Below are 27,281 nucleotides of genomic sequence, written 5' to 3' on the forward strand. Positions count from 1 at the left end.
GGGTGTGGTGTCCTGTGCACCGTAGGCTCCTTTCACAGTGGCCCTGGCCTCTACCTACTACATACCAGCAGTACCCCTGCAAAATTGAGATGACCAAAAAAGTCTCCAGACATTTCCCCAGAAATGTTCCCTAGCGGGCAAAATCACCCCTGGTTGAGAACCACTCTACTGTATTGGACAGCATCGTTCTAGAATATGCCTAACATGTATATGACACATTTTGAGAAAAGGAAATGGCCCCTACACCGCACTACAGCAGTAGTGGTTTTGTCATAAAAACAGGAAAGCTTTAATAAAAAAAAAAAAAAAGTCGGGGCGCCTGGGTGGCTCAGTCGGTTAAGCTTCTGACTTTGCCTCAGGTCATGATCTCAGTTTGTGAGTTTGAGGCCCACATCGGGCTCTGTGCTGTCAGCACAGAACCCACTTCAGATTCTTTGTCCACCTCTTTCTCTGCCCCCCTTGGCTGGTTCCCATTCTCTCTCTCTCTCTCTCAAAATAAATAAATAAATTTAGGGTAACCCGGGTGGCTCAGTACGTTAAGCATCCGACTCAATTTCAGCTCAGGTCGTGATCTCATGGTTCATGAGTTCGAGCCCCACACTGGGCTCCATGCTGACGGTGCAGGGCCTGCTTGGGATTCTGTCTCTCCTCTCTCTTTCTATCCTTTCCCTGCTTGCACATTCTCTCTCTCTCAAAATAAATATGAGTAAATAGACTTAAACGAAAAAAAAAGAATAAACTTAAAAAAATTCTGTTATCTGAAAACAAATTAAAAAAAAAAGTCAGATGTAGACAAATATCTTTCTTCCTTATCCTCCTTCGCATGTAACAGGGATGGAGCCAAGATATTAGTGTCGAAAAATGCTGCCTCCGTCGAAGTCCCCGGGTTAGCCTCAGAAAACCCATACTGGGTGGGGGGGGCCTGGGTGGCTCAGTCGGTTGAGCGTCCAACTTCGGCTCAGGTCATGGTCTCATGGTTCGTGGGTTCGAGCCCCGCATCGGGCTCTGTGCTGACAGCTCAGAGCCTGGAGCCTGTTTCAGATTCTGTGCCTCCCTCTCTCTCTGATCCACCCCTGCTCATGCTGTNAAAATATCAAAAAAAAAAAAAAAAAAAGAAAACTCATACTGGGATCTGGCTCCCCTGAACCCACTGTGAGTAAGTGGACACACTGACCTCCCTGAGTCTCCGCATCTCCCCTGGAGGGGGTACCTACCTGTCAGGGCTGCTGTGAGGGCTGAATTAGTGGCTAAAGCGGTCCTAGCTCGGCACTCAGCTGTCGTCGAGGTTCCATCAACGGCCATTACGTTGGCCACCCTCTCGTGGGGAGGGGGGAAGAGCCCTCACGCCTCCCAACCCAGACACAAAAGCGCCCAACGTGTTGCCACCGAAACTAAAAATCGAATTGATACGAAGGTCGCTATGCTTCATGAACCTGGCTTTATTTCAAAATGCCAATGCGCACAACATTCAACAATATGTGTGCGCTGTGTGTGCCTCCATCCCCCGGACACGTTTACATGTGTAGGAGGAAACGCTTGAGCTCCTCTGGGAGAAAGAGCCCGTTGATCTTATGATGCTGCTGGACCCCGAAGCACTTCCGGATTCGAAGGCGGCACAGCTGCAACAGAGAAGGGGGCCCTGCAGAGAGACGGGAAGACAAGCCACACGTCGGTGTCACTGATCCAAGACTACTTCCTCTTTCCCCCTTTGACAGCACCCGAGCTGTGACATCGTCACAAGGAGACCGCGCGGTTCTGTTGAAGACCATTTTCTGGGGTTTTTTTTGGGGGGTGGCATTTTTAGGTCATGTTCTCTCTTGTCCGGTATCTCAGGTGAATGAGCTTGTTAGGTTTTGATTTAGAAGAGACTGGAGGAAAAAAGTCAAAGCCTACTCGCACAAATGGAGGCTGAAGGCAGCCAAGTCTGGAATGACGAAGCCGCACAAGATTCCCAGTGATGAAAAGAAAATTCGTGTTTCACAGCCTCCTTGTATTTTCACCTTAAAAAATAAGGCATTTCTAGATACAAACATGTTTACTTTGTAATTTAGCAGTTTTCTAGGATATTCAAATAAAGTCAGCGATCAGTGAAGCCTAAGTAAGCGTACGTTATCTTAGGGAGTCCTCTATTTGTTTTTTATCCTGCATTCTGGGCTAACCCAATGCTTCAACTCATGGGTGAAAACTAGCACAAACCTGGCACAGGGAACCAGCCACGAGTTTACATTTCAGGGCAGTGGTTCTCAACAGGGGGCTGGGTGGAGAGAAGATGGAGGGGGCAGCTGGCAAAGCCTAGAAACACTTCTGTGTCATCTAGCGGGTAGAGGCCAGAGAGGCTGCTAAGGATCATATGGTGCACAGCACAGCCCCCCACCTGGCCCAAAACGTAACCAGAGCTGAGGCTGAGAAACCCCATTATGGAGTAAGAGAGGGATGAATGATTTCCCTGCACCAAACCGGAACGGGAATTCTCCTCTGGTTATCAAAATCACACAAATAAGCAAGGCCATATATAGACCCTCAAGAATCCCACAAGGCAGTGGCCCTCGATCCAGGATCCATTTTAGAATCCCCTATGGGGGGGGGGGAGCTTCAAACCACACGATGTTGGGCCCTACCCCAGAGATGTCCCTTCCGTGAATGCTGGGTGGGGCCTGTCCATCTGGGTTTTCTAAAGGCAGGTGCCCTTGGGTCATCTTATCGTGCAGCCAGGGTTGAGGACACAAGCAGGAAGATATGGTGGCCTTGGATTTCCTACAGCATCCCTACAAGCTACAGGGTGACGTGGCTTGCCTGCTTCTCAGGCGACAGAGAAGGACAGGTGGAAATAGCCACATATACCATCAAAGAAATAAACGCGGTATTGTCAATCGGGACCTCACAGCACATTCCGAAGGCCCCTGTAGGGATTTAGGGAACCTTCCAGACTACATTCAGGGGTACTGAAGCCATATACTGAGGAACTGCTTCCCGGCGTGCGCAAGGCACATATTAACAAACAGCAGAAAGGACACTGTGGGGAAACTGAACTTAATTTCACCCCAGAAAGGAGTGGTGAAGGACGTGACGAATCACATGTGCTAGACACGCTGTCAGGAACAACTGTCGGAGGTACTGATAAAGAATGATTGGCCAGCAGGACATGGGAGGTAGCTCGGTGCAGCCACTGATACTAATTGAATATCTGCTGTTGACTCTAAGTACGATGATGTACAACAACTGTAGCCATGTCCTGGCGAGCTCGTTTTCTACCTACAAACTGGCATATCACTTTGGGTCTCGATTTCTTTTTTTCGCCCAGCAACACCCGTGCTTCACATGATGCTTTAAAGCGAAAGGGCATCGAGCGTGGCTCCTGTCGTGCTGGGCGGAGCCATTTTTACTTTTCATTGTGTTGCCATGAGTAAACACTGCTTTGGATGCTTTTCAAGGCGGGTGGGGTGAGAATAGCCTCGGACTCCTTTCCAGGGACACCCGGAAACGGAATCCACTGTGTTAAATCGGCAGGGCTGGCCTTCGGCACCCGCCTGGCCTCATTTCCTGTGGGCTCCCAGGCTGCTGAGAGAGGGACCTCGGCAAAAGCCTGAAAACAACTCATGGAGGCAAAGGCAGGAATTCTCTGCAGTGACAAATGACATTTTGTAAACCAGCAGGATCACTGGTCACAATGTCACCAAAATGTAATCGAAAGAATGAAAGGCAATGTAGGTGCGACAACGGGCTTGAGGGGAAAGAGTAGAAGGAAGAGCCTAAGGACGTGATCGGGAAACCCAGTGGGATTATTTGCTGAGCCAGGGGATGAGGGGATTGTGCGTGCGTGTGTGTGTGTGTGTGTGTGTGTGTGTGTGTGTGTCTAGGTACATGACTCGGTGACTTCAGGGGACCATGAGGCCATTCTGCTTTTGTGGGTATAAAGACAAACATAAGCCGGGTTGAGTTTTGTCCATTTTTTCCTTCAGATTTTAAAAGCAATTAAAACACTTCTCTGGGGCCCTAAAAACATCATGGGCCCCAAGCATGGTGCGGTCTGGAACAGCTGGAGAAATATAGAGATAGAACTTTTTTAAAAAATCGTGGAAGTGCAGGTAGAGTGGCCTGGCGGTCACCCTGCTGCTTAATGGAAAGGGGTCTGTGTCGAACTGTAGTGCAGGGGCACCCAGGCGCCCGGCCCAGCCCCAAAGGGGGTTCCCCTGCATCACCCAAAAGCATATTTTAGATAACGTTAATATTAAAAAATTTTAAAGAATATGTTAATTCTTTCAAAGCCGGCCTACCCCCTGCCTGAATATTGTATCATCCAAGACAGCGTGTCTCCAACACTCCAGACGCTTCCGTACTACAGAGCCAGCACCGTGTAGTACCTTGCTGAATACTACGTTCTCTCAGCCCCCCACAGTGGTGGTGGCAGAGAATGGGCTTTCACACGGGAAGGCAGAACTCGGTAAGCCCCTGCCTCCCGCTAGAGCCCACAGGAGTGTCTATGGATTAGGGCCTAGGTCCGGGCAAGGGGGAGGTACCTTCGTGCTCCAAGAAGATCTGGGTCAAAGGGCTCTCTGCAGGCACCAACTCCAAAGGACGTTTGCCGTCCGCGTTCCTCGCCTGGGTGTCCGCTCCAAAGTCCATGAGCAGGAGGGCCAGCTCCCTGCTGGATGTGCCGGCCACTGCATGAAGAGGGGTGTCCTGACCTCGGCCTTCATTCACGTTTGCTCCTATGCCATCAAAAGAATAGGAAAGAGTCAGCCAAGAAACCGAGTCCGAGCATCCCCCTTTCTCAAATGCAAAATTCCTTGACGAAAGGGCGTCTGTAGTGGGCAGGGCAAGTCTGCAAAACTGGAGACGATTTGATTCCATCGAACAATACGGGGAAAAGGCCATCCAACGATGTGACTGAAGGTACAACAATGCGCTATATTGCATCTGAGGCTTAAAACCTTGCCTTTGGGGCGCCTGGGTGGCTCAGTGGGTTAAGCCTTCGACTCTTAGTTTGGGCTCAGGTCACGATTTCGTGGTTGGCGAGATCGAGCCCCGTGTCGGGATTCTCTGTCTCCTCTCTGGGTCCCTCCTCCCATCTCAAAATAAATAAATAACCTTGAAAACAAAACAAAACCACCTTGCCTTTGAGTGCTATACGTAGGTATGTTACATACAAGAATCCTGGTGGTGTGAAAGCTGCACTTTCATTATTAAAGGAGTGTAAATATTCGTGCAAACTGGAAGTGAGGCTAGATGGTGGAATCTCATCTATACCAGGCACCACCTTCACACACTGAGCAACTGCCATCGGGTATAAAACCCGGGACCTAGGGCTGTGTGATTTGAACCGTAAAGAGCAACTAGCTTGGTGAGGGCACGTCACAGAACAGGATGGCCAAGTCCAAGGTCACAGGAAAGATGGCAAAGTCCTCCTCTTCCGGAATAAGGTGGATTCCTAGGACCATCCCAAGCCCACTCCATCCCTCCAGTCTCTACAAATCCCCACCCCAGCCCGATGCCGGTTCCCCTGTGACACGCGGGGACATGTGGTTCGCCTGAGCTGCTGTCCCTCGAGTAAAATGGGAAAAGTATCTCCACTCAGCAAATATTAACTGGATTGAACAGATATTAACTGGATTATTCCTGTATTGTTCTTGGCTTTGTGAGAGATATGAAACCTGGCCCTTTCCTAGGAGCTTAAAATCTACCTAGAGCATTAGAGGAGAGGGAGGGAATAAGGAAGGGAGAGACAGAGATGGAGATAGAGATAGAGAGATGGAGATACAGATGGAGAAAGAGAGAGAATAAGAATGAATCTCCTGGGGCGCCTGGGTGGCTTAGTCGGTTAAGCGTCCGACTTTCGCTTAGGTCATGATCTCGCGGTTCGTGGGTTCGGGCCCCGCGTCGGGCTCTGTGCTGACTGCCAGCTCAGAGCCTGGAGCCTGTTTCAGTCTGTCACTCCCTCTCTCTCTGACCCTCCCCTGCTCACGCTCTCTCTCTCGCTCTCTCTGCTAGAAATAAATAAAACATCAAAAAAAAAAAAAAGAATGAATCTCCTAATTCATGGCAATGGCTGCCAAATGAGTAGAGGGCAACAAGAAACCATTAAGAACATTCGAGGGAAGGGAAAGGTTCCTGGAGTTTTGAAGAATAAGCAGGACTCAGACAACTACAGGGGTGATGAAATGGTCTTCCAAGATTGAACAAGAGACCAGACAACAGCAGGCAGGTGAAAAAGAATGATACTCCATAGGCCTTTTCGAGGATAACAGAAGATTTACAACGAGCTACAAACGGGACAGGTTGGATTTTCCAGATCGAAGCACACTGGTGAGGGAGGCCCCAGGGCAAGCCCCAGCCCTGGTCCAGCAGCTGTGGGAGTTAGCAGGGCTAAGAACGCGCCTGCTGACCGATCCGGGAGCGAGGAGGCGGAGGGGACGGAGGAGAAACGAGGATCACCCTGAGAGGAAATACTATCATCATCATTATCCGCATTACAAGTGAGAGAACGAAAGTCCAAACAGTTTAAAATATTTTCCCACGGGAACGCCGTCTCTGTGAACCCTGATCTTGTCTGACTCCACTGCCCCCACTTTTCCCTCTGCTACAACACAGAGAGCTTTCAAATGCATTTCATTGCTTTTTCATTTGCTTTCCTCGTTTCGCTTGCTTTTTTGTTTACCTGACTCCAGAAGCTTCCTGGCACAGGCCACCTGCTGCTTTTTGCACGCCAGGTAGAGCGGGGTGCCCAGGTGGCGGATGTTAAGGTTCAGGTTGCCTCCGTGAGCGGTCAGGATCTCCACACAGTCCATGTGGCCTGCAGCCCAAAGCGGAAGAAAGACAGCTATGGAACAAATTCCCTCAGCCGGGGAAACCATACCTTCCCTGTGTTTTGTGTATAGGAATTTGCCACGGACCAGAAGCTAGCGCCTTTACTTGACGTAGGGAATGAGTTTAAACCCAGCCATCAGTGAATGGGTTGACCGTAAGGTGGTATCTGCAGCTCCGGGTAGAACTGCACTTGGGTTTACCGGCCTCGGGAAGCCACCGGCAACCTTTTCCAAGTGTTTGTGGCTTTGTAATCAGTCCGGATACAGACACAGAAGTGAGGGTTGGGAGGGGTGTGGAGGGACAGGACCGCAGGTGGATCTGAAGAGGAAAGGGCGCACCGTGGGCCATGGGGCGGGGCAGGCAGCCCACAGGACCCCCCCCCCCCCCGCCAGGGCATGCCCTGCGAGAAACAGACCACCGTGGACACAGGTGGGGCTCAGCTGCCCAAATCCAACAGGGGGGGTTGGCGAAAGCTGAATGAATCACTCGTGCTTGGTCTAGGATGCCCTACCTCAAACACCGCTCCTTTGCACTCTGCTTTTTATATCACTTGAGGTGTATGCACCCAGTGAGTATGAGGAGTGGCTCCGTCTCTTAAGCAATAAATGTCAATGCTTTGGGAGATAACTAGCATATGGATAGATTCAGTCACATGGGGTTGTGGTAAGGCTCATGGAGAGCCAGTCCGTGAAAGCCACCGGGGACCTAGGAACTCTTCCGCCAATGTGTGGTCGTGATGGGGATGAGGATGGTGATGAACTCTGGAGAGAAGCAAAACTGGCAATGTTAGGTTTTCTGCCAGAGTGAAGAATATCGGCAAAATTAGGACTGTATGAAGAGTATTACCCCAGCTGAGTAAGTCCTGGGGATCTAACGTACAGCATGGTGACTGTATACTTGAAATTCGCTAAGAGACTAGACCTTAAGTTTCACACACACACACACACACACACACACGGTGACCACATGAGGTGATGGACGTGTTCATTAATTTGACCGTGGTGACCATTCCATAACGTATGTGTGTATCAAGTCATCATGCACGCCTTAAATACATACAATTTTACCTCAATAAAGCTAGGCATGGTGGACAATCACCTCAAGCTGTATACAGCATCCTGTATCTCCAAAACTTGGAAGTTTGTTCCACTTACAAAACCTAGGTGGCCCTGAGACAACATTCTTCACGGCCCTGAACTAGAAGGATATAACTTGTTTTATAAAATAATTGGATTTTCATGGGGTCATGTGTTCAACAAGGTATTCCACAAATACTGATGGATAGTCTAACCATGCGGCAGACCCTGTTCCAGAACTATGGCAGTGAACCACGTTCCAGACGCTCCAAGAGAGTGGTTCTCAGGCTCTGTGTGCACCCCAACCACCTGGATGCTTGTTACACAAAATACAGAGGGCTGGGCCCCACCCCAGCATCGCTGATTCAGGGGGTCTGGTGTGGGGGCCAGGAACCTGCACTGGCATGCCAGACCGGGCTGATGTTTCTGGCCCCAGGATCCCACACTGAGAAAATATCCTTCAAAAAAAATAGCCCTCCTCGGGGCGCCTGGGTGGCTCAGTCAGTTAAGCATCTGACTTCAGCTCAGGTCACCATCTCACGGTTCGCGGGGATGAATTCCGCATGGGGCTCTGTGCTGACAGCTCTCTCAAAAATAAATCAACATTGAAAAAGAAATTTTTGTTTGTAATATCCCTTCTCTTCCTTCTTCCTTTCAACAGTGAGAAGGAGTGGTGGAGAACTTAAAATCAGATTTACCTCTCTTAGCGGCTTCATGGATGGGAGAAGCCAGGTCGCTCACAGGATGCGGACTGGCTCCATGCTGCAGAAGCAGAGTCACGCAGTCCAGGCTGCCCACGATACAAGCATTGAACAAAGGAGTGTGCCAGTCGGTAGTGACACAGTTCACCTGGAAAGAAAAGCTCCAGGCTGAAGGCAGGCAGTGGGGTGTCCTGGGTTCAAATCTAAGCTGCCCTACTTTCAAGCTGCTATTTGACTCCCTTGAGCCTTAAATTCCACAGCTACTAAAATGAGGACAAAAATACCAACTTCCACAAGGTTTTGAAAAACCGAGTGAAGAATGTTACCGAATAGTCTGTCATTTCCACGCCCCCCCGAACATGAACTTGGAAACTGGTTAGGAAGGATAATTCCGAAAGCTTACAAACGAATCTTGTTTTAAACATTCCATTCTAGACCCATCCCACACCAATCCAATTTCCTTTACAGCAGTGAGAATAACCTTTCAGAGTTGTTAATGTATTATTTCAAAAAAAAAAATTTAAATGGGGCTTTCACAGAAATATAGGATGAATATGTGCCAAAGATTTTATTCAACTCGTTCATTAATAAGAGAATCAGTAAGACAGTAAGGCTGGCTAAAAGGAGAATTTATATAGTCAGTCAATTAAATGCTGAAATAAATTTGCTAATAGATACAAGACTGGCCAATGTCCTACAGGGCCATAAAACTATAGTCTTTGGGGGCGATCTTTTCCAAATGTTGGAAATCAGACAGATACTTACACGTTAACATCTATCTGACTTCACAGCGTTTGGGCTATAACTGAATAGGAAAGAGCAAAGCCAAATGCAATTTTTCTACATTGTCAAATAATTCTATGGTGAATCTATTAAGCTAAGATATTATGAAGACAATGAAGTCATTCTCACAAGCCATTTCCAAGCAAGGCTAGGATGAGGGAGGCACAGGTGTCCAGGGTGCGAAGTTGAAGGAGACACTCCCTTCCGGGGGCACGTGAATGGTGAACAGCCCTGGGAGTGAGGGGCTCTTTAAAGCTTGCACCCTAGGTGCCTCTCTGCCTTTCCTGAGGCCCGGCCCTGTTTCCGTGTTTGGAGAATGTTTTCCTAACCCCAATATAAACCCGATGAGGCACTCATCTATGGCTCTCTACAACTGCTGTCCGGAGAACACCCATTTTCCTGGCATGGACAACCCAGCACTCAGCTGATTCCAGCATGTCCTTTACATTTCAACTTACGCATCGTTTCCCCTAGCAATCTTCTTTGGGCCTCCTCTCTCCCCCACCAGAAATGAAGGGGCCAAGAACACTTCTGTGTGCTCCCGGCAACCACCTTAGTATTCGTGCCTGTCACAAGGTGGTAGTGTGCACAAAGGGCCTCAGATTCTCTGCACAGGATGCATATCCCTTCGCAATGTAGCCTTGCAATTCCTCCCATCCCAGGATGGAGACTGTCCCTCCAATCCTTGAATCGGGGCTTGCTCAGGGGACTTGCATAGGCCAAAGGAACAACAGCAAATGTGCCGCAAGCTGAGAGCCCACCTTCTTGGAAGGCCGGCTACCACGTGAAAGAGCCCAGGCTGCCTGCTGAACGATGAGAGACCACACAGAGATCTTCTGTCTCCCCAGCCATCCTGGCCAAGGTCATCACGAACCAGCCTGCCCCAACCAACCAGTCGGCTAACCTCCAATGCCTAAGTAAGCCCAGCTGACATCAGCTGAAGCAGGACAGACCAGAAGAACTATCTGGCCGACACAGGGGTTTGTGAAATAAACAAATGGCTATTGTCTTAAGTCATCAAGTTGGGGTGCTTTGTTACACAGCGGCATGTAATGGGTAAAAACAGTTTTGTGGAATGGCCTGCTGGGGCCGAGATGCCGTGCGTTCGACAAACCAATTTCCTCTCCTCGCGGCACACAGCCATACTACATTTCCCAGCCTCTCGGGCAGTGACACGTGGCCTGAGTTCCGGCCCACGGGAAGTGGGCAAAAGTGATGGATGTCACTGCCAAGACAGGCCCTTGAAAGTCTTCCATGCACAATCCTTCACATCTCTTCTCCTTCTGACTGCCTGGCATGGCGGCCACCACTAGGAGCACATGCGGAAGCCACTCGCTGAAGACGGAAGAGCAACAGGGTGAGAGGAACCTGTGTGCTTGAATCACCCCCAGAGAGAGCCACCCAACCAAGAACACCCACGCTGGAGTCTCAGTTGAGCAAGAAACCAACTTTGCATTCGGCTACTGAGATTTCAGGGTGTGCCTATTAAACTAACGAGTGTTATATTCGCTTATTCACCTGTTTATCTAGCTGTGCCCTCGTAGTTTATAAGTTCCTAAGAATCTTCATCCAGACTGTAGGCACATAATACGTGCTCAGTGAATACCGGCTGAGAGAATGTGAGAAACCCGCATATATCACTTTGTGATCAGACTCGTCCATCACTTTCGAGCATGAGGGGACACAGTTAATGGGAGACTCAGTGGTCCCTACTTGCAAACGTAATGACTTTGTGTCTTCCTTCTCTAGGACCTCGTTACGCCATCCTGATTCTCATTCTTCAAATCATCATCATGTGCCTCACGTCTCTCAGTCCTCACCAAACCCTAATAAGCTACGCAACTTCCTTGTTATCTTCTCCCTTTTCTCAGATATAGACTCTTAAAGCTCAGAGCCTAAGAAGCGTGTCCAAGTTTCCAATATTAATAAATGGAAGACATGGTTTGAGACCGTTATTCGGGTCTTATAGAGCCAAATGTTCTATGTCTTCCATAATATTTCGTTACTTGCCACCCACAGGAATGAAAGCAGACATCTAATAGGTATTTATCAGTAGTGACTGTTAAAGAATCTGATACAGACGCAAACCATTACTTTCTAGCTAAAAACTCAGTACATCGTCTAGCGCTGAAGCAAAGAAGCTTGATGGACATAAAACTTTGGAAAAAACACCCTTCGTCAAACCTCAAATCAGGCTAGTCCAAAAGGTTGTAAATTATTCAAAAGGGGTCGAAAGAGTCATTTGTCATTCATGGCTTCTGAGACATTGTTTGAGCTGCACCTACCTGAGCTCCATGCCTTAATAAAAGGTTGGCACAAGACAGGTGACCTCCAAGACAGGCTTCATGGAGTGGGGACACACCATCTGCCGTGATGAGGTTTGCAGGCCACCCCTGGAGGAGAGGAAATGAGCAGAGTTAAGGCGTACAAAGCAACAGTTCCCTAGGGTTGGTTTTGAGCCACAAATCCAGAGCTGTGACAATTCTTTTAAAGTCAACCTGGCTCACAGTCTGACAGAGGCTAAGGTATTCCTGACGATGTACAACAAACCAACACACAAGCAGCTTTCATGCTGCTGGTGGAGTCTAATATGATACAGCCACTCAGGAAAACAACTTGACAGTCTCTGTTAGTGTTGATGAGACGCATCCTCATGATCCAGCCATTGGACTCTTAGGGATACACCTTCTAGACTGACTTTCATCTTGTTCTCTCTCTATCTTGTCCTCTCGTGACTTTCTTTCGGCCACGTTCTCACCTGTGTTACCCAGCTCTTTCCCCTTCAGGCACACTTTCCTTTCGTGTTTCAAACTCTTCCCATCCTCATTCCTGACCCTCTACCAAACTTGCATCCAACGCTCGTCTTCCCTTTGCTTCCCCTCTGCCATTTTTTTTTCCAGATATAGTCTGCCCCACCCCCCTTCTTTAACTTCTAGCCTTTCTCTCATCTACCAATACAATTCTGCTGAAACTGCTTCCAGAGATCTCTAGAGACTTCTTCCTTATTGAGTCCAATATACGTCGCTCTAACTTCCGCCTCCTTCCGCCTCTGAATTTGCTATGTGTTCATCCCCACCTTGCGAAACCTCTCCTCTGGCTTCTAAAACAAAGCTCTCCCTTAAAAAAAAGCTCCCTCTCTGACTTCCTACTGTCCTTTTCCTGTCTCTCTCACTAAAGCTGTCCTTTCCTCCAAATTATCTCCTCATGCAGACATCTCAAGGATCTGCCCTCAAATCCTTTCTTGTTCTCTCAATACTCTCTCTGCATACGGTATACAGCTTTCAAAACGCAATCTCTACCCCTTGTACATGTTTCTAATTCCCTGCTAAGACACAGCCACATAAAGACCCAACTAACCACATCAACTCCCCCTCTGCCAACAACCGAGCTCTCCCTGAAAAGGGCTCCTTGTCTGCCAGCCCGCATTCTCTGAACGGCACCACTATTCTTGTTCCAAACCTCTGATGGGGACCTCAGAGGGAAGGTAGCAGAGGGATTCCCCAGTTCAAAGGCCGGCACCATCACCTCACAAGCAGTGTGACCTCGAGCCGGTTACTCACCTCCCTAAGCCTCAGCTTTCTCATTGGTAAAGTGGGGACAATTGTACCTACCCTAGAAAGTTGTTACGAGGACTAAGAAATGACGTGTACAAAATGCTGAGCGCTCGGTAACTTGTAGGCAGTCATTATCTGAGATTCCTTCCTATTCTTTATCACTTAGCCACATCCTAAAGATCTGAGGTTTTAGAACACCAGGATCTTTGCTAGTTTCCACTCACTAGTGACTTAGCCCTTTGAGGATTGCAGGGGCAGCATAAGGAGTTTTAGTCAAGGACCTGAAAATCCAGTCTTCACCACTTGCTTGCAGCAAGACCTTATTGCTAAGGTTCTCTCTCTCTCGGTCTTGGCCATGGCTTGGAATCACTCGGGGAGCTCTTAAAGTCCTCGTACCCAGGCTGCTTCCCAGAGCACTTGCCATATAATCAAAGGAGGCTGAAGTCCGGCGTCAGGATCTTTTAAGAGCTGCACCTCATCCCAGACATCTCAAGGTGATTCTAAACGTGCAGCCCAGACTGAGAACCACCAAATTAAGCTCACGCTATGGTAAAGTGAGTCCTTAATTGCTTTCTGCTGGCCTAACAAACTGCTACTGGTTTTTTTTTTCCAAGTAAATTTTTATTGAAGTGCGATAAAGAAAAGTTCATAAATCCTAAGTGCAAATCTCAGTGAATTATCATAAAGGACATAAACATCTTATCACTATACAGGCAAAGAAAGAGAACCTTACCAGGAGCCCACATACACACTATCCAAATTAAGACCCACCTCTCATCCACACAGGCATCCACGATGCTAACCTCTAACACCATATGTTAATTTTCCCTGGTTTTGAACATTATGTTAATTGAACCATGAAGTATATATTTGTATGTGTGTGTATGGCTCCCTTCATTCAATATTATGTTTGTCACACTCATTTATTCATCCATTTTCATGGCTGTATAGAATCTCGTTGAGTAATATGCCATCATATACTTAACCATTTCACCTTTGATGGACACCGGGGTTGCTTTCAAGGTTTTTGTTCTTTCGTTCTTATGAATAATGCTGCTTTGTATATACCTGTTTGTGCCCTTTACTGAACACACAGATACATATACAGTAAAACCTTGGTCTGTGAGCATAATTAGTTCCAGAAAGATGCTTACAAACCAAAGCACTCGTACAGCAACGCAAATTTCAAGAACCATTGGCTCAGTTGTGATCACGTGATATTCGGTGTCACACGCTACTCGTATTGCAAGACATCGCTCGTTTATCAAGTTAAAATTTATTAGGAATGTTTGCTCATCTTGTGGAACACTCGCAGAACAAGTGACTCGCAATCCAGGGTTTCACTGTATATGTGTCTGTGGCATACATACCTAGAAATAGAATTGCTGGGTTATGGGTAGGGATAATTTCTGCTTTGGTAGATGTCACTTAACAACTTCCCAAAGTGGTTTCTACAATTTATACTCTCACCAGTTGCTCCACATTCTTACCAACACTTTGTATTATCTGTCTTTTCAAATGGAACCATTCTGGTGGGAGGAGCTGGTAATATAGTCTCTCACTTGTAATCTGAATTATCCCAATGACTAGCCAGCATAGTTTGATATATTTGTTGAATATTTAGATATCCCTTTTTATGAAATGCCAGTCCAAGTCTCTTGCTCATCTTTCTGTTGGGTTGCCTACCTTTTTTGTATTGATTTTAGACAAGGAATATGAGCCCTTTGTCAGATGTGTGTGTGAGTGTGTGTGTGTGTGTGTATGTGTATGTGTGTGTATATATACATATATAATGTATATGTGTGTATATATATATAGATTTTTCTCATCTGTGGGTTATCTCCTTGCTTTTTAAATATTGCTTCTTTAAAAATTTTTAACATTTATTTATTATTAAGAAACAGAGAGAGACAGAGCATGAGCAGGGGAGGGGCAGAGAGAGAGGGAGACACAGCATCTGAAGCAGGCTCCAGGCTCTGAGCTGTCAGCGCAGAACTCGATGCAGGGCTCTAATCCACAAACTGTGAGATCATGACCCGAGCTGAAGTCAAACGCTTAAGTGACTGGGCCACCCAGGTACCCCTAAATATTGCTTTTTGATGAAGTTCTTAATTTTAATGAAATACAACTTATCAGTCTTTCAGTTCATTTCCTCATACTATTTCTTTCATGTCAAATCCCTTTCTCTCTCCTACACTATCAAAGTGGCCTTTTTAAAAAAACTCCTTGAACACACTGGTTCTACAGGAGTTTTTAGAAAACTACCAATGTGGGGCAGGCGTCTGGGTGGCTCAGTCGGTTAAGCATCTGGTTCTAGACTTCGGCTGAGGTCATGATCTCATGGTTCATGAATCTGAGCCCCACGTCAGGCCCTGTACTGACAGTGCAGAACCTGCTTGGGACTCTCTTTCTCTCTTTGCCCCTTCCCCACTCACACTCCCTATCTCAAAATAAATAAACTTAAAAAAAACCCACCACCAATGCATGAAGATGGCCCTAGGTTAAATCAGAATATGTGGGGTGAGGCCCAGGCATTGTTATTTCTTAAAAATGTCCTGGATTATTTTAATGTGAAGCCACGGTGAAGAATAATTAGTTATGGATTCAGTTTCTCTCTTCCTGGGCCAAATGAAAATTTCTTCTTTTCTCTTTTCTGTTTTACAGCCATCTCAATGTTTGGTCTTATTCCCCTTCCTAAAATATATTTGTTTGGTTTAGCAACTGTGTTTGTCATCATTCTTTGATTACCTGGAGTGTGACTGTAATCAGGGAATAAATACCACGTGTGATGACAGTAACTGGAGTAGGTAATTTACATGATGTCACCTCAGTTCATTCTCACAAACCCATATAAAGTAACATGAAAGACTGTAATTTGGGCCTTAATTCTTTATTCCCCTATAGCAGTGTAATATATTCACACCCTTGCCATCACCTCATAGTTGACAACATAGAATTCCTTCATCCTTGACCTCAGATCTGGGCGTCTGGCTTGCTTTGGCCAATGGGATATTGGTCGATGTGGCATAAACAGACTGGAAGTCCTCCTGCATGGTGGGGACTTGCCCCGCCATGCTCCAGCCTTTTCCCATGAGAATAAGAGTCCTCAGGTAGCCACTGCTCAGAGGGGGATGGGAGACATGTAGCAGAATGGTACCCGACCCACAGCTTGGAGCCAAGCCCAGCCTTGGCTGGCCGACCCAAAGACTTGTGAGCTAGAACTAAATGTTCGTTGCATGCTGCCGCTGGGTCTGGGGTGCCCTGTTGCACAGCAAGACCTAATACAGGGAGTTACTGGAATGGACATTTTACGAAGGCCGAACCTGAGGTCCAAGAAGACAACTTGCTCAAACAACGTGATGGAGCTTAGATAAAGAAATGGTTCTGTCTTGGGGCACCTGGGTGGCTTAGTCGGTTAAGCGTCCGACTTTCACTTAGGTCATGATCTCGCGGTTCGTGGGTTCGAGCCCCGCGTCGGGCTCTGTGCTGACTGCCAGCTCAGAGCCTGGAGCCTGTTTCAGTCTGTGACTCCCTCTCTCTCTGACCCTCCCCTGCTCATGCTGTCTCTCTCTCTCTCTCTCCTAGAAATAAATAAAACATAAAAAAAAAAAAATTAAAAAAAAAAAAGAAATGGTTCTGTCTGATGTGCACTAAACATATAAGTATTGAACATAAATGAAGGTCAGTCCAATTTAATAAGTGATATATAGAAGCTCCAGTGATCATTTTTCACCCTATCAAAATAAGGTAAATGTTTCATTTTATCTGAGAAGCAGCTTAAGGGCTTTAAGCTAGAGTGATGCATTCCTATCTCTATTTCTATTGATAACAGGCTGCAGCCACCATTAACAGCTGAAGATAGTGGCTTACTGTGGTCTGAAATTTTTCTTTAGAAATTGTTATCTCATAGAAGGATTTCTTAGTCTAGATAGGCCCATGGAATTGGATTTTTTTTTTCAATTTAAAACATTTATTTTCACTAACAACTACCTAAGATATATGATGTCCTTCCATTACGACTCCAGACAACCCACCGCAGTAGTAATAGCAGAATATAGGACAATCACTGGGAAGAATAACAGATACTTACATTGCATCATAATAGTAATTATTTTATTTTTTTAACTTTTATTTTGAAAGAGAGAGCACGAGTGAGTGGGGGAGGGGCAGAGACAGAGGGAGACAGAGGATCCAAAGGGGCCAATGCTCTAACAGCACAGAGCCTGATGCGGGGCTCGAACTCATGAACTGTGAGATCATGACCTGACCTGAAGTTGGACACTTAACTGACTGAGCCACGCAGGTGTCCCACATTATAATTATTGTAGATATCTAAAATATCTCAAAATACATGCTCAACCTACTTAGAAAACACGGTAGTTACTAGAATCACCACTAAGTCTTATTTACTGTGTTTTATATCAGTATGTCACGTTTGGTTTTTATAACACGTTGATCGGTCTTTGGTATTGTCTTTTATGCATTTAAAACCTTAGTTTGAGGGGAATCTGAGTGGCTCTGTCGGTTGAATATCTGACTTCGGCCTGGGTCATGATCTCATAGTTTGTGGGTTCAAGCCTCGCGTTGGGCTCTGGACTGACAGCTCAGAGCCTGGAGCCTGCTTTGGATTCTGTGTCTCCCTTGCTCTCTGCTCCTCCCCCGCTCACACTCTGTCTCTCTCTCCCTCAAAAATAAACAAACATTAAAAAAATAAAATATGAGTCTGAGAAGGGCCAGACTGCCAACTGAAAAGATCTATAACTTTTCAGAAAACAGAACATTCTGAACAGAAACTTCATTAGAATTTTGAACGGTGATTTAAACCACTTTTTTAAAAGTATCTTTGCCTAAGTTCCCAATAGTTTCAAACCAGCAAAACTTAAATTAGTGTATACTTGAAATTATACCTGAGGAGCAAAGAAACTAATATCAAACTGGGCAGAGCCAATCTCCACTGGAGGTTCAATAACACTGACAATGTCTTCAAAATTTTAAAATTACATATTTAAAAAGATGCTTTCAAGCATCTGTTTTATATCAGGGGTTTACAAATCCAGCACTACTGACATTTGGGGGTGGATAGCTTTTTGATGTAGAGGGCTGTCCTGTGAGCCAACCTATGTTTAGTAACATCTTTGGTCTCTAACCACTAGATACCAGTATCACCCGACCCCCCTCCCAGTTGTGACACCTAAAACTGTCCCCAGCCATTGTCAAATACCCCGTAAGGGGTAAAACTGCCCCAGGTGAGAACAAAAGGTTTTACGGGATAATTTTCCAGAACACAGTCTATGGCATAAAGTGAAGCCAACCTGAATGCATTAATCTGCCTCTTATTCACTCGATAGATATTATAGTACCTATTATGTGCATAGAAGTGTATTAAATTCTACTATTACGCCCGCCTCCAAAAAAAATGGTTAAAGAGGACAGGAATCACCTCATTTTGCTGAAGAGGAAATTTCTATCTTAATATCAGACTAAATGATTCTTTCTCTCTCTGCGTGGTGAACAGCAGGATCTGCTTAATATTTACCTCTTTTTTTTTCCCAAAGGCCACGTACCTGGTTAATGAGGCTCCTCAGAGAGAGCAGACGTCCATGGATGGCAGCTTCGTGCATAGGAGACCAATCCGACACAATATCTGCATAGAAAGGGAGGAGCGGGTTACCTCCTGTTGACGCACTATAGACCCGAGGCTCGTCCTTGCCGGTCAGTAAGAGCCCAAGGGGTCTTACTGGATGGAGACATTGCAGGCAATCAACCAACACTCCCATGAGCCTTTTGGCACTTCTCCCCTCTACTGATGCATCTAGTGCACAGTTTATTTGAAGTGTCTAGATAGCTAAAGAAAGAACCACAGCCAGTATCCAAACAGAGGACAAAAGAGATGGACGGAGATGAGAGAATACTAGACTCCCATTTACGCACTGGTTTCAAAGGCAAATGGTCTGTTCGGTTAAGTGAGAGCTTCCCGATTACCAGCGTTAGTGTGGGAAGCTGTGGTTGGCGGTCTAGCGTCCGGCATGAACTACAGGCTCTGGTATCTCAGCAAACAGTGCCACAGACGAACAGTAGTAAGCGCATAATTACATACACCATTAGGTTTGAAAGCAGATCAACACAAAACTGTGTCTATTTATGGATTCCCTCCTGTCCCAATATCAAGCACAAGTTAAGAGTGTGGTCTGACCTTGTAATGGGGACATTATTCACCCCAAAAGGCAGCATGCCAATGGGGTTGAAGAGAGCCCTGAATTCAGACCTGTGTGGCTTCTTCTGCGAGGTGGGTCCCTGGACAGGCTCTGAGCCTCTGTCTCCTTCCCTGTCCGGTGAGGACAGCAGTATACTTACCCATAGCTCAATACCTATTAGCTACGATCATTATCCTGCCCTACAATTAAGCAGCGTCTTGATTATACCCCATGACCACTGCTATTAAAAATAGCAAATTTATTCTACAACCAGATGGCAGGAATACACATTCTTAGGAAGGAAGCCTTTTAACCCCATGACAACACATTAAACACTCTGCTCCCTTTAATTGAATGGGAAGGTAACACGCACGAGGCCTAGAGCAGAGTTTCCCTCCTCTCACACGTGTCTGATTTCCAGAACAAACACAGGATGTCAGAACGTGAGGAGGCTCCTCTGATCTCGCCTCAGCTCCACCTCTGGCTGGTGGGGTAAACACGCCACACACAAACAAGGCCGAAGGTCCGATACCAGGCATGCCTTCAAAAGGAACTGGTGTCTCCTAAAAGCTACGAACACCGAGCGAACCAGAGCCAGATGAACCAGATGAAAAGCCAGGGAGGAGGAGGCTACAACACTCTGTACGTAACACGTGTTGGCTGAGCTCGGCCTGCTATCTGGAGCTACCAATGCCCTGGAAAATCCGTCCCAGGGAGCAAATTACCATCCTTCCTGATGGATTCATGAAGCCTTTCCAGGGGAGACGACGCTGAAGGAGGCTGCCCACACACTGTCTGCCCAGTGATTTCCTTCTGGGGTCACCAAGAGTACCTCAAGTCAAACGGCCTCTCCGACCTCCCAAACCGCATGCTCAACACAAACTCCATGTACTCACTGCACCTCTTCCCCCCTGCCCCGCAAGGGTCCCGGTTCTCAGGAAAAATAATTGCTGTTTTTAGTCACTGGGGCCTACGATTCGGACTGCAGATATGGAAACATTTCTCTCCAAATCAGAATTAAAAGGACAGCTCATTCTGCACTGTTGGCACTAATGCAAAACGCCATCCGCCCCAAATCTTGAGTGAGAAGAGCGAGCCAAACATCAAGAAAGGTTGCGAAGATTAGTTTTAAAGAAATTTCCTAATGGATCGCCATGCGCGTGAGGATTAATCTGTTTTTCCTTCCAAGTGTTCAGCTGCTAAAAAATAGAGCTGGCACACTCCCCAACTTCTCTTAAAGCCTCAACAGTCCAGGCAGGTAATTGGGTCCTAAATTCGAACTTGTTCAGAAGCCATAAAAAAATGATGCAATTATATTATCAAGTAGAGACAAAAATGGGCTCTGTTTTGTATTCATTTGTCAGGAGACCATTACTCCTTCTATTTACAGTAAATAAAGAAGCATATACTTCTCTAAGAGAGAAAAAACGGCCACCTGAGGTTTTGCACCCCTGCATTAGAACGTATTGTTTACAAAGCAGACTAGTCTGTGTCTCTGAGAAGCCCACGCAGTTGCCCTGGTAACCTGCGGGGGGTGGGGGAGGGGAGCTGACGGTCTGCACCCATCTATGTGACTAACGGCTTCATTGAGTTCTAATCCACATCCTATACAATTCCCTCATTTAAAGTGTACAATTCAGGGGCGCCTGGGTGGTTTGGTCAGTTAAGTATCTGACTTCGGCTCAGGTCATGATCTCGCTGTCTGTGGGTTCAAGCGCCAGATCAGGCTCCGTGCTGAGAGTTTGGTGCCTAGAGCCTGCTTTGGATTCTGTGTGTGTGTGTGTGTGTGTGTGTGTGTGTGTGTGTATCTGCCCTGCCCTGCTCATGTTGTTTGTCTCTTAAAAATAAAACATTTAAAAAACTTCAAGTGTACAATCCATCGGTTCTCAGTATATTCGTGGAGTCGTGCATCGCTATGGTCAATTTTAGAGCATGTCTGTCGTCCCCAAAAGAAACCCCTTGCCCATCAGCAGTCCCTCCTCACATTCACGCTCCCCCACTGCCACACCTGGCAACCATGGATCTACTCTCTGTCTTTACAGATTTGCCTGTTCTGAACATTTCACGTAAATGGAATCATGTAGTATTGTGGTCCTTTGTGATCGGCCTCTACCTAGCGTAACATTTCAAGGTTCATCCCGTTTGCTGGCCAAATAATACCCACTGTCGAGAGAGACCACGCTTGGTTTGTTCATTCATCAGCTGATGGGACATCCGTGTTGTGTTTACTTCTTGGCTGTTATGAGTAACGCTGCTGTGAACATTCATGTGCACGTTCTTGGGTGGCCGTTTTCAGTTGTCTTGGTGTCAGAGCTTCTAGGAGTGGAAGTGCTCTAGGACACGGTAACCCGATGTTCAGCCTTTTGTGGAACTTCCAAACCGTCTTCCAAAACGGTTGTACCGACGGATGGTCCCATGAGCGGTGGATGAGACTTCCCTTCCTAATTGAAAGTCATTTCAGGCTAGGGTTTGGTGAGCCTATCATAGTGTGTCTATCGCTCCTGCCCAGGAGAAAAACTGGGATCCTTGTAAAGCCAAAATTCAGAGACCTCAGCGGGTGTCTGAACAAATGAGGCATTATGTAAAAACTTGAACATGTGACAGTCCTGGATATAGGCTTTTTTCTAGCATTGAGAGCATGGAGATATGTACACACACACACACACACACACACACACACACACAGACGGTTTAGTAAACAACCATAATTTGCAACATGGACTATCCACACACACTCTCATTAGCTCTTGAAAACACTGAAGGGATAGCTGAGAAGTCTATCTTGCGTGACCCCGCCCTGCGAAGATCAGGGAGGTTTCCCCCGAGTCTTCCAGAGCCCACGCCCAAGCAGGCATTGAGCTACAGACAATAGGAGCAATTAAACCCAGAAGCAGCTGTGCCTGCCTTCCTGCTAACAACCAGAGGGGGCAGAAAGGGCAGGAAAGGAGACCTACTCCGCTAAAACACGGAAATGCTCCCAGCAGGAGACTGGATGAGGAGGCCACTCAAGGTCACCAGCCCCCTTCCACTTGACCCCACCACGGGCTTCGAAACTCAAGGGCCATTATCCGTATACAACACATCGTCTGAGCCCTGAGTATACATTAAAGATTCTTCCCCAACACTTGCTCAGCCAGGGTCTAATGGTTTGAGTGCCAAAAACCAGATGCGAAATGGGGTCACTGGCAATGCCACAGATGCGGTCATGCGCCTCAAGGTTAAAATGGGGCCAGCAGCTCGCCTAACAAACCCACTCCACCAGTCCTCCAATTAGTGCCATTAAACCTACCTTTCCTTTCCATGGAGCCTCCGTCAGACCCTACAGCGCATTAGGAAGGCTGCCATTTGATTTTTACTGCAATTTCTGCAGTGACTTTTTAAATTTCCATGATCTCAGAAGAGATTTTAAATGCGCGAATCGGTACATTCTGCAAAGAGGGACTAGTGTGGCTCCGAGCTCCGCGGCAGTGGCACCCGTCTGTCTGTCCTGGGCAACATTCCGCCACGCCAAGGGCAAACAGAGAGGCTGGGTTGCCCTGAGAGGGTGGGAGCATCTGCCTTGGGTCCATGGGACGGGGTGAGAGAAGAATCAGCACTAACACCGCGGAGAGCTGGGCACCGTGTTTACGACTACGGTGGGGAGCAGCAAGGTTGGACTCCAGAACAAATAAAAAAGAGGAGGGAGACAAACAGAGCCTCACGGTCAAAAACAAGAAACAGAAAGGCCCACTGAGGCAATCCGGGGCAAGTCAGACCTGTCCACTGGAGTTCTGTCTCCAGTCCCACACCCTGGCCTCCTCTTTCTCTGTTCCTCTCTGTCTCTCCCTCGGGCCACTTTCTGCACAGGGACCTCACATCATTACCCATTCTGTTTACAACGTGAGCCCAGTCTCTCCAGGGTGGGCTCGGTTTTGTGAGGAAAGAAATTTCTCCACGAAAACCTCCTGGATAGACACTAAAAACGGGAACAGTGGCTACCTGCTCAGTGAATTACGGCTGGTATTTAAGTTCCTCTTTCAAGGTATTTTCCCTAAGTTTCTTTTTTTTTTGTAAATGTTTGACAGAGACAGAACGAAAGCAGGGAGGGGCAGACAGAGAGGAAGACCCAGGATCCGAAGCAGGCTCCAGGTTCCAAGCTGTCCGCACAGAGCCTGATGCGGGGCTCGAACTCACAAACTGCGAGATCATGACCCAAGCCGAAGTCGGTCACTCGACCGACTGAGCCACCCAGGCGCCCCTAAAAGTTTCCACGATTAGGTATGAATTCGTTCCCCAGAATTTGCCATAACAAAATATTACAAACTGGTTAGCTTAAAACGACGGAAATTCACGGTCACGTAGCTCTGAAGCCTAGAGGTGAGAACCGAAGGCCAGGCTGTCTGCAGCGGCGCTAAAGAATCCCTCTTTGCCTTTTCTGGCTTCCTCTGGTGGCCGTCCATCTTGACTGGGCTTTTTGGCTGGTTAGAGGCATCACTGCCATCTCCACCTGTGATGTCACAATGCTTCTCCCTGAGTGTCTCCTCTCTTCTCACAAGGACACCAGTCACTGCATGAGGGCCCACCCTCCTCCAGGAGAACCCCATCTTAACTAATTACATGTGCAACGACCCTATTTCCAAATAAAGTCACATTCTGAGATGCTGGGGGGTTAGGGCTTCCACAGGTCTTTTGGCGGGACACACTTCAACCCGTAAGAAGGTATTTGGGGCGGGGGAGGCAAGACATTCTTATTTCGCTCCTGGGGCAGAGGATGTTAAGTATTAAGTCTCGATGAGGAGCTGGGCGCCTTGTGCATATGCGCTCCTCCCTTCCTCTGGAGAAAGAGGCAGAGAAGGACCCGCAAGGGAGAGCCGGAGCCGCAAAGTTCCCTCAGGCCTGCCGCTGGTTTCCCTCAGACCGGGCCCCGTGCCAGGGATAAGCCACACCGGAGCCGAGCTTCTCGGAGCTTCCACTCGTGGCCGTTTGGAGATAGCATTCGGGGTGCTTCACATTCCACACTTCACCAAAGTCAAGACTTCAGAAGCATAACAGATGCGATCGGGGTATGCCTGAGCTGGTGGCTCGGCGGCAGGACTGATGACGCCAAGCAGGGGAGAGGCTCCACCCGGGAAGGGAGTGGGAGAAAGCCCCGGAGGGCTGCGTGGTGGCCGTGGCTCGGCTGCGTGTGGAAGGTGAATAGGACTTTGCCAGTCAGCCGCAGAGGAGGAGGAGGAGGAGGGGGGGGGGGAGGAGAGCAGAGGTGTCCTACCATCTGCCTTGTGACCTTCTGCTCCTCTGGAAACTTGTCTTCCTTCAGTTCCTGTGGAATGGCAACCCCCCAACCCCTTCCTCTGTCCCTAACTCACCGGGGCTGCAGGCTCAGCCGTGGCTCTCTGCTTGGGGCCGCCAGACCACCTCTCCTTCCCGCAGGATGCTCTGAGGTCGGGGCTTTCTCACCTGGAGCGTTCCCAGCATCCACCACATCAGCTCACCGCGCTGGGTCGGGGGGGGCACCCGGCATTGGCGCTCTGATGTCCCAAGTACAAGCTTTGTTCCCCCTTCCTCACTTTGCTGCTCTCCCACGCCAGCTCCGGTCTAGGACTCCTCGCTTATCTAGCCCCCGCGGCTGATATCAATTTAGGCTTAAAAACGTTACAGTTTTCGCTGCCTGCACTCCTAAAATATCACTTGATATGTAATCAAGCAACACGGCCTGATTTCTCTTTCCTTTGCAATTATCACCCACAGTTCTCTCCCCTTTCTGGATCATTTCCAAAGTGTGATCCAAACGTAAGCCTCGTGCTTGGATAGGGCACGGTTCTCAAAGTCCGGTCCCCAAACAGCACCAGCAGCATTGCCTCGGAGTTTATTATGAACGCAGACTCCCCAGCTTCGCCCAGGCCTACCTTCTAGCGTGTCTGGGGCCGGGGATCCAGCCATGTGCACGTGAACAGACCCTCCAGGTGATGCTGATGCATGAGAGAGTTGGGGGAACCAGTGGATCAGCCCAAGAATTTCCCATGACCTCACAATCCATCCTGGCTGTGGCCACCGGATTCATTTACTTACGGTTTTCAATATTGGCAGATCTCTACTCCAGAACCATCGATGGCTGCCAATTGCCTGCCTCATGAAGGCTAAACTCCACCTGGCCTTTGTAGCTCCATGATCTAGTTCCAGCTCTCCAGACTCGTTCTCAGCAGCCTCTCATAGATTATCTGCATTCTAGTGGTGTCCACTTTTTAAGCACCATACCTTTGAATATATGGATGCCCGCCCATCCCCACCCACCAATCTGGCCCCAAATGGAGTTGGATTAGGATCTTTAGAAACCCTAATCAGTGAAAAGTGCGTGGCACCCCTCTCTCAAGTGGAAATAAAAATAAACCTAATACTTAGGCGTAAAATAATCAGATGGGAAGTCTTCCAAATTACGGACGCTTTCCCATACTGACTTGGAAATATAATTTGCTGCTTTAAAAGTACAGTTATCAAATTCGTTGTTTGTAACGTAATTCTAGGGGCCGCTCTGCTTTCTACTGCTCCAAGTATGTGCTCAATAAACCTGATTACTCCAGTTCTGCCTCTGCGAATCCAAATCCTACTCACTCTTGAGCGCTCTGTTCCTTTCACGAGCAAAATCGGGATAAATGAATGAATGAGCAGTCCTCTCTGCTCAGTCAGGGAAGGCTATTTTTGTATTTATTCCTGTTTTTTCCCTTTCAGCAGTCATACTTTAGGAGGGTGGTTAAGTCCTACCTGACCGCTGGGTCCCTGTGTACGGCCCCTTCAATATAGACAAGCGCTGTGGGCAGCTTTGCTGATAATCTGAATCTGAACGTAATGATCTCTCCGCTAATGCTGAGACCCACTTTTCAGCATTCTTCCGGGCAGCAGACACCTGCTGAATGCTCACAAGAAATGACAGTTGCCCAGAGGCATGAATCTTGATAGTCGGCCAAGACACCACCTAACAGGTGAGAATCTTACCTGAAAGACGCTTCTCCAAAGTTAAGACAAACAAAAAGCCTCCTTTTAAAGGGAATCAATCAGTGCTCAATGTTTGAACATCATTTACAAACACAGCCCCACCTAAACGCCAAATACCTAAGACCTTTTCATAAATGTTTTGGCAATAAAAATGTCCTATTTAGAAGGGACTTTTGTACCTCCAATGTGATATACGTGATACATCTGCCCCACGAAGTATAATTCCTTGGGGCTTAAGTTTTTACTGGTGAGTAACCGGCGGCAGTCGACTTTGTTTGGTGTCTAGGGCTCTGCAGATAGAGGTGTATACGTTTTTGAACAAGCGTGTAAAGGATCTATACCAGCAAACGGTGGCCATCGACCGGTAACTGCCCGGTGGACACACGTTGGACGGAGCCACTGAAATCGCCCCGCCCTCTTCTCTCCCAAAGACCTCACAGCCAGTCTCCCAGCACTCTGGGCCCCTAGACTCACCCCCCATCCACGAATTTAAAAGGAGTCTGGTGTCAGGAGAGTCTTCTGGTCTCGACGACTTGCTGCTCCGGCCCCACGGCTCACCGTCCATGGTGCCGTCTCCTAGACCAAGAGAGGTCTGTGTTCCACTTCAGTTATTCACAGAACTCCAAATTCCATGCTCCTGAGAATTCCAGCGCTGTGGCTAGCTGAGCCGCACCGGCCTGGGCAGACGATAGAGAACAGCAGAGCACAGTACAGGCAGGGAAATCTGAGCACTACCTGTGGTCAGACAGACAGACGCACGCGCCCGGACGCGCACCCCCGCACGCGCGCGCGCACACACGCTCCACCTAGCTGGCTGGAGGCTGGCCAAAGCTCACAACAGCCCCCCAGCCCCAAGTCTGCAAAGTTGCTGATGTCACGTCCTTTCCCAAACTGAGACCAATCAGTGAGGAAGCCTTGGGCTTTATCAGGAAGGAAAGCCAGTTTGTAACTTTTGGAGAGCAAGGGGAACAGGGTGGGAGTGAAGGAAACCACTCCCTGCTGCACTGTTGCACACTGTGCTGGGGGGGGGGGGGGGGGGGGGGGGGGGGCTTCTCATTGTTGACAAAGCCCCAGAACCCAAGAGCTGAGAAAGCTGGTTTCGCTGCAGCCCCGCTGAATTGCTTGCACAGCAACACGCCGTCTGCACATGTGGTTTCAATTTTTCCGGGAGTTTCTTATGGGAAAATGTGTCTATATGTT

At 47.8% G+C, this 27,281-nt stretch overlaps 1 protein-coding gene across 6 annotated transcripts; it reads right to left on the reverse strand.

The window, feature by feature from the left end:
* Positions 1 to 1,419: 1,419 nt before the first annotated feature.
* ASB9 (ankyrin repeat and SOCS box containing 9) lies at positions 1,420 to 26,838 on the reverse strand. Of its 6 annotated transcripts, none has more exons than XM_039233922.1 (7): positions 26,556 to 26,838; positions 18,483 to 18,562; positions 11,650 to 11,757; positions 8,579 to 8,729; positions 6,656 to 6,790; positions 4,518 to 4,709; positions 1,420 to 1,639 (listed from the first exon to the last, which is right to left on the reverse strand). In XM_039233922.1, the coding sequence occupies exons 1-7, from the start codon at positions 26,644 to 26,646 to the stop codon at positions 1,515 to 1,517; spliced, it is 882 nt and encodes a 293-aa protein (XP_039089853.1). In that variant the 5' UTR covers positions 26,647 to 26,838; the 3' UTR covers positions 1,420 to 1,514. The 6 variants fall into 6 exon arrangements, with proteins under 6 accessions (XP_039089853.1, XP_039089854.1, XP_039089857.1 ...); XM_039233923.1 differs by lacking the exon at positions 26,556 to 26,838 and adding an exon at positions 24,998 to 25,053; XM_039233926.1 differs by lacking the exon at positions 26,556 to 26,838 and adding an exon at positions 24,458 to 24,474.
* Between the last annotated feature and the right edge of the window lie 443 nt (positions 26,839 to 27,281).

The sequence above is a fragment of the Hyaena hyaena genome, unplaced genomic scaffold (genome assembly GCF_003009895.1).
Source record: "Hyaena hyaena isolate Hyena2069 unplaced genomic scaffold, ASM300989v1 scaffold_80, whole genome shotgun sequence".
Classification (NCBI taxonomy): Eukaryota; Metazoa; Chordata; class Mammalia; order Carnivora; family Hyaenidae; genus Hyaena; species Hyaena hyaena.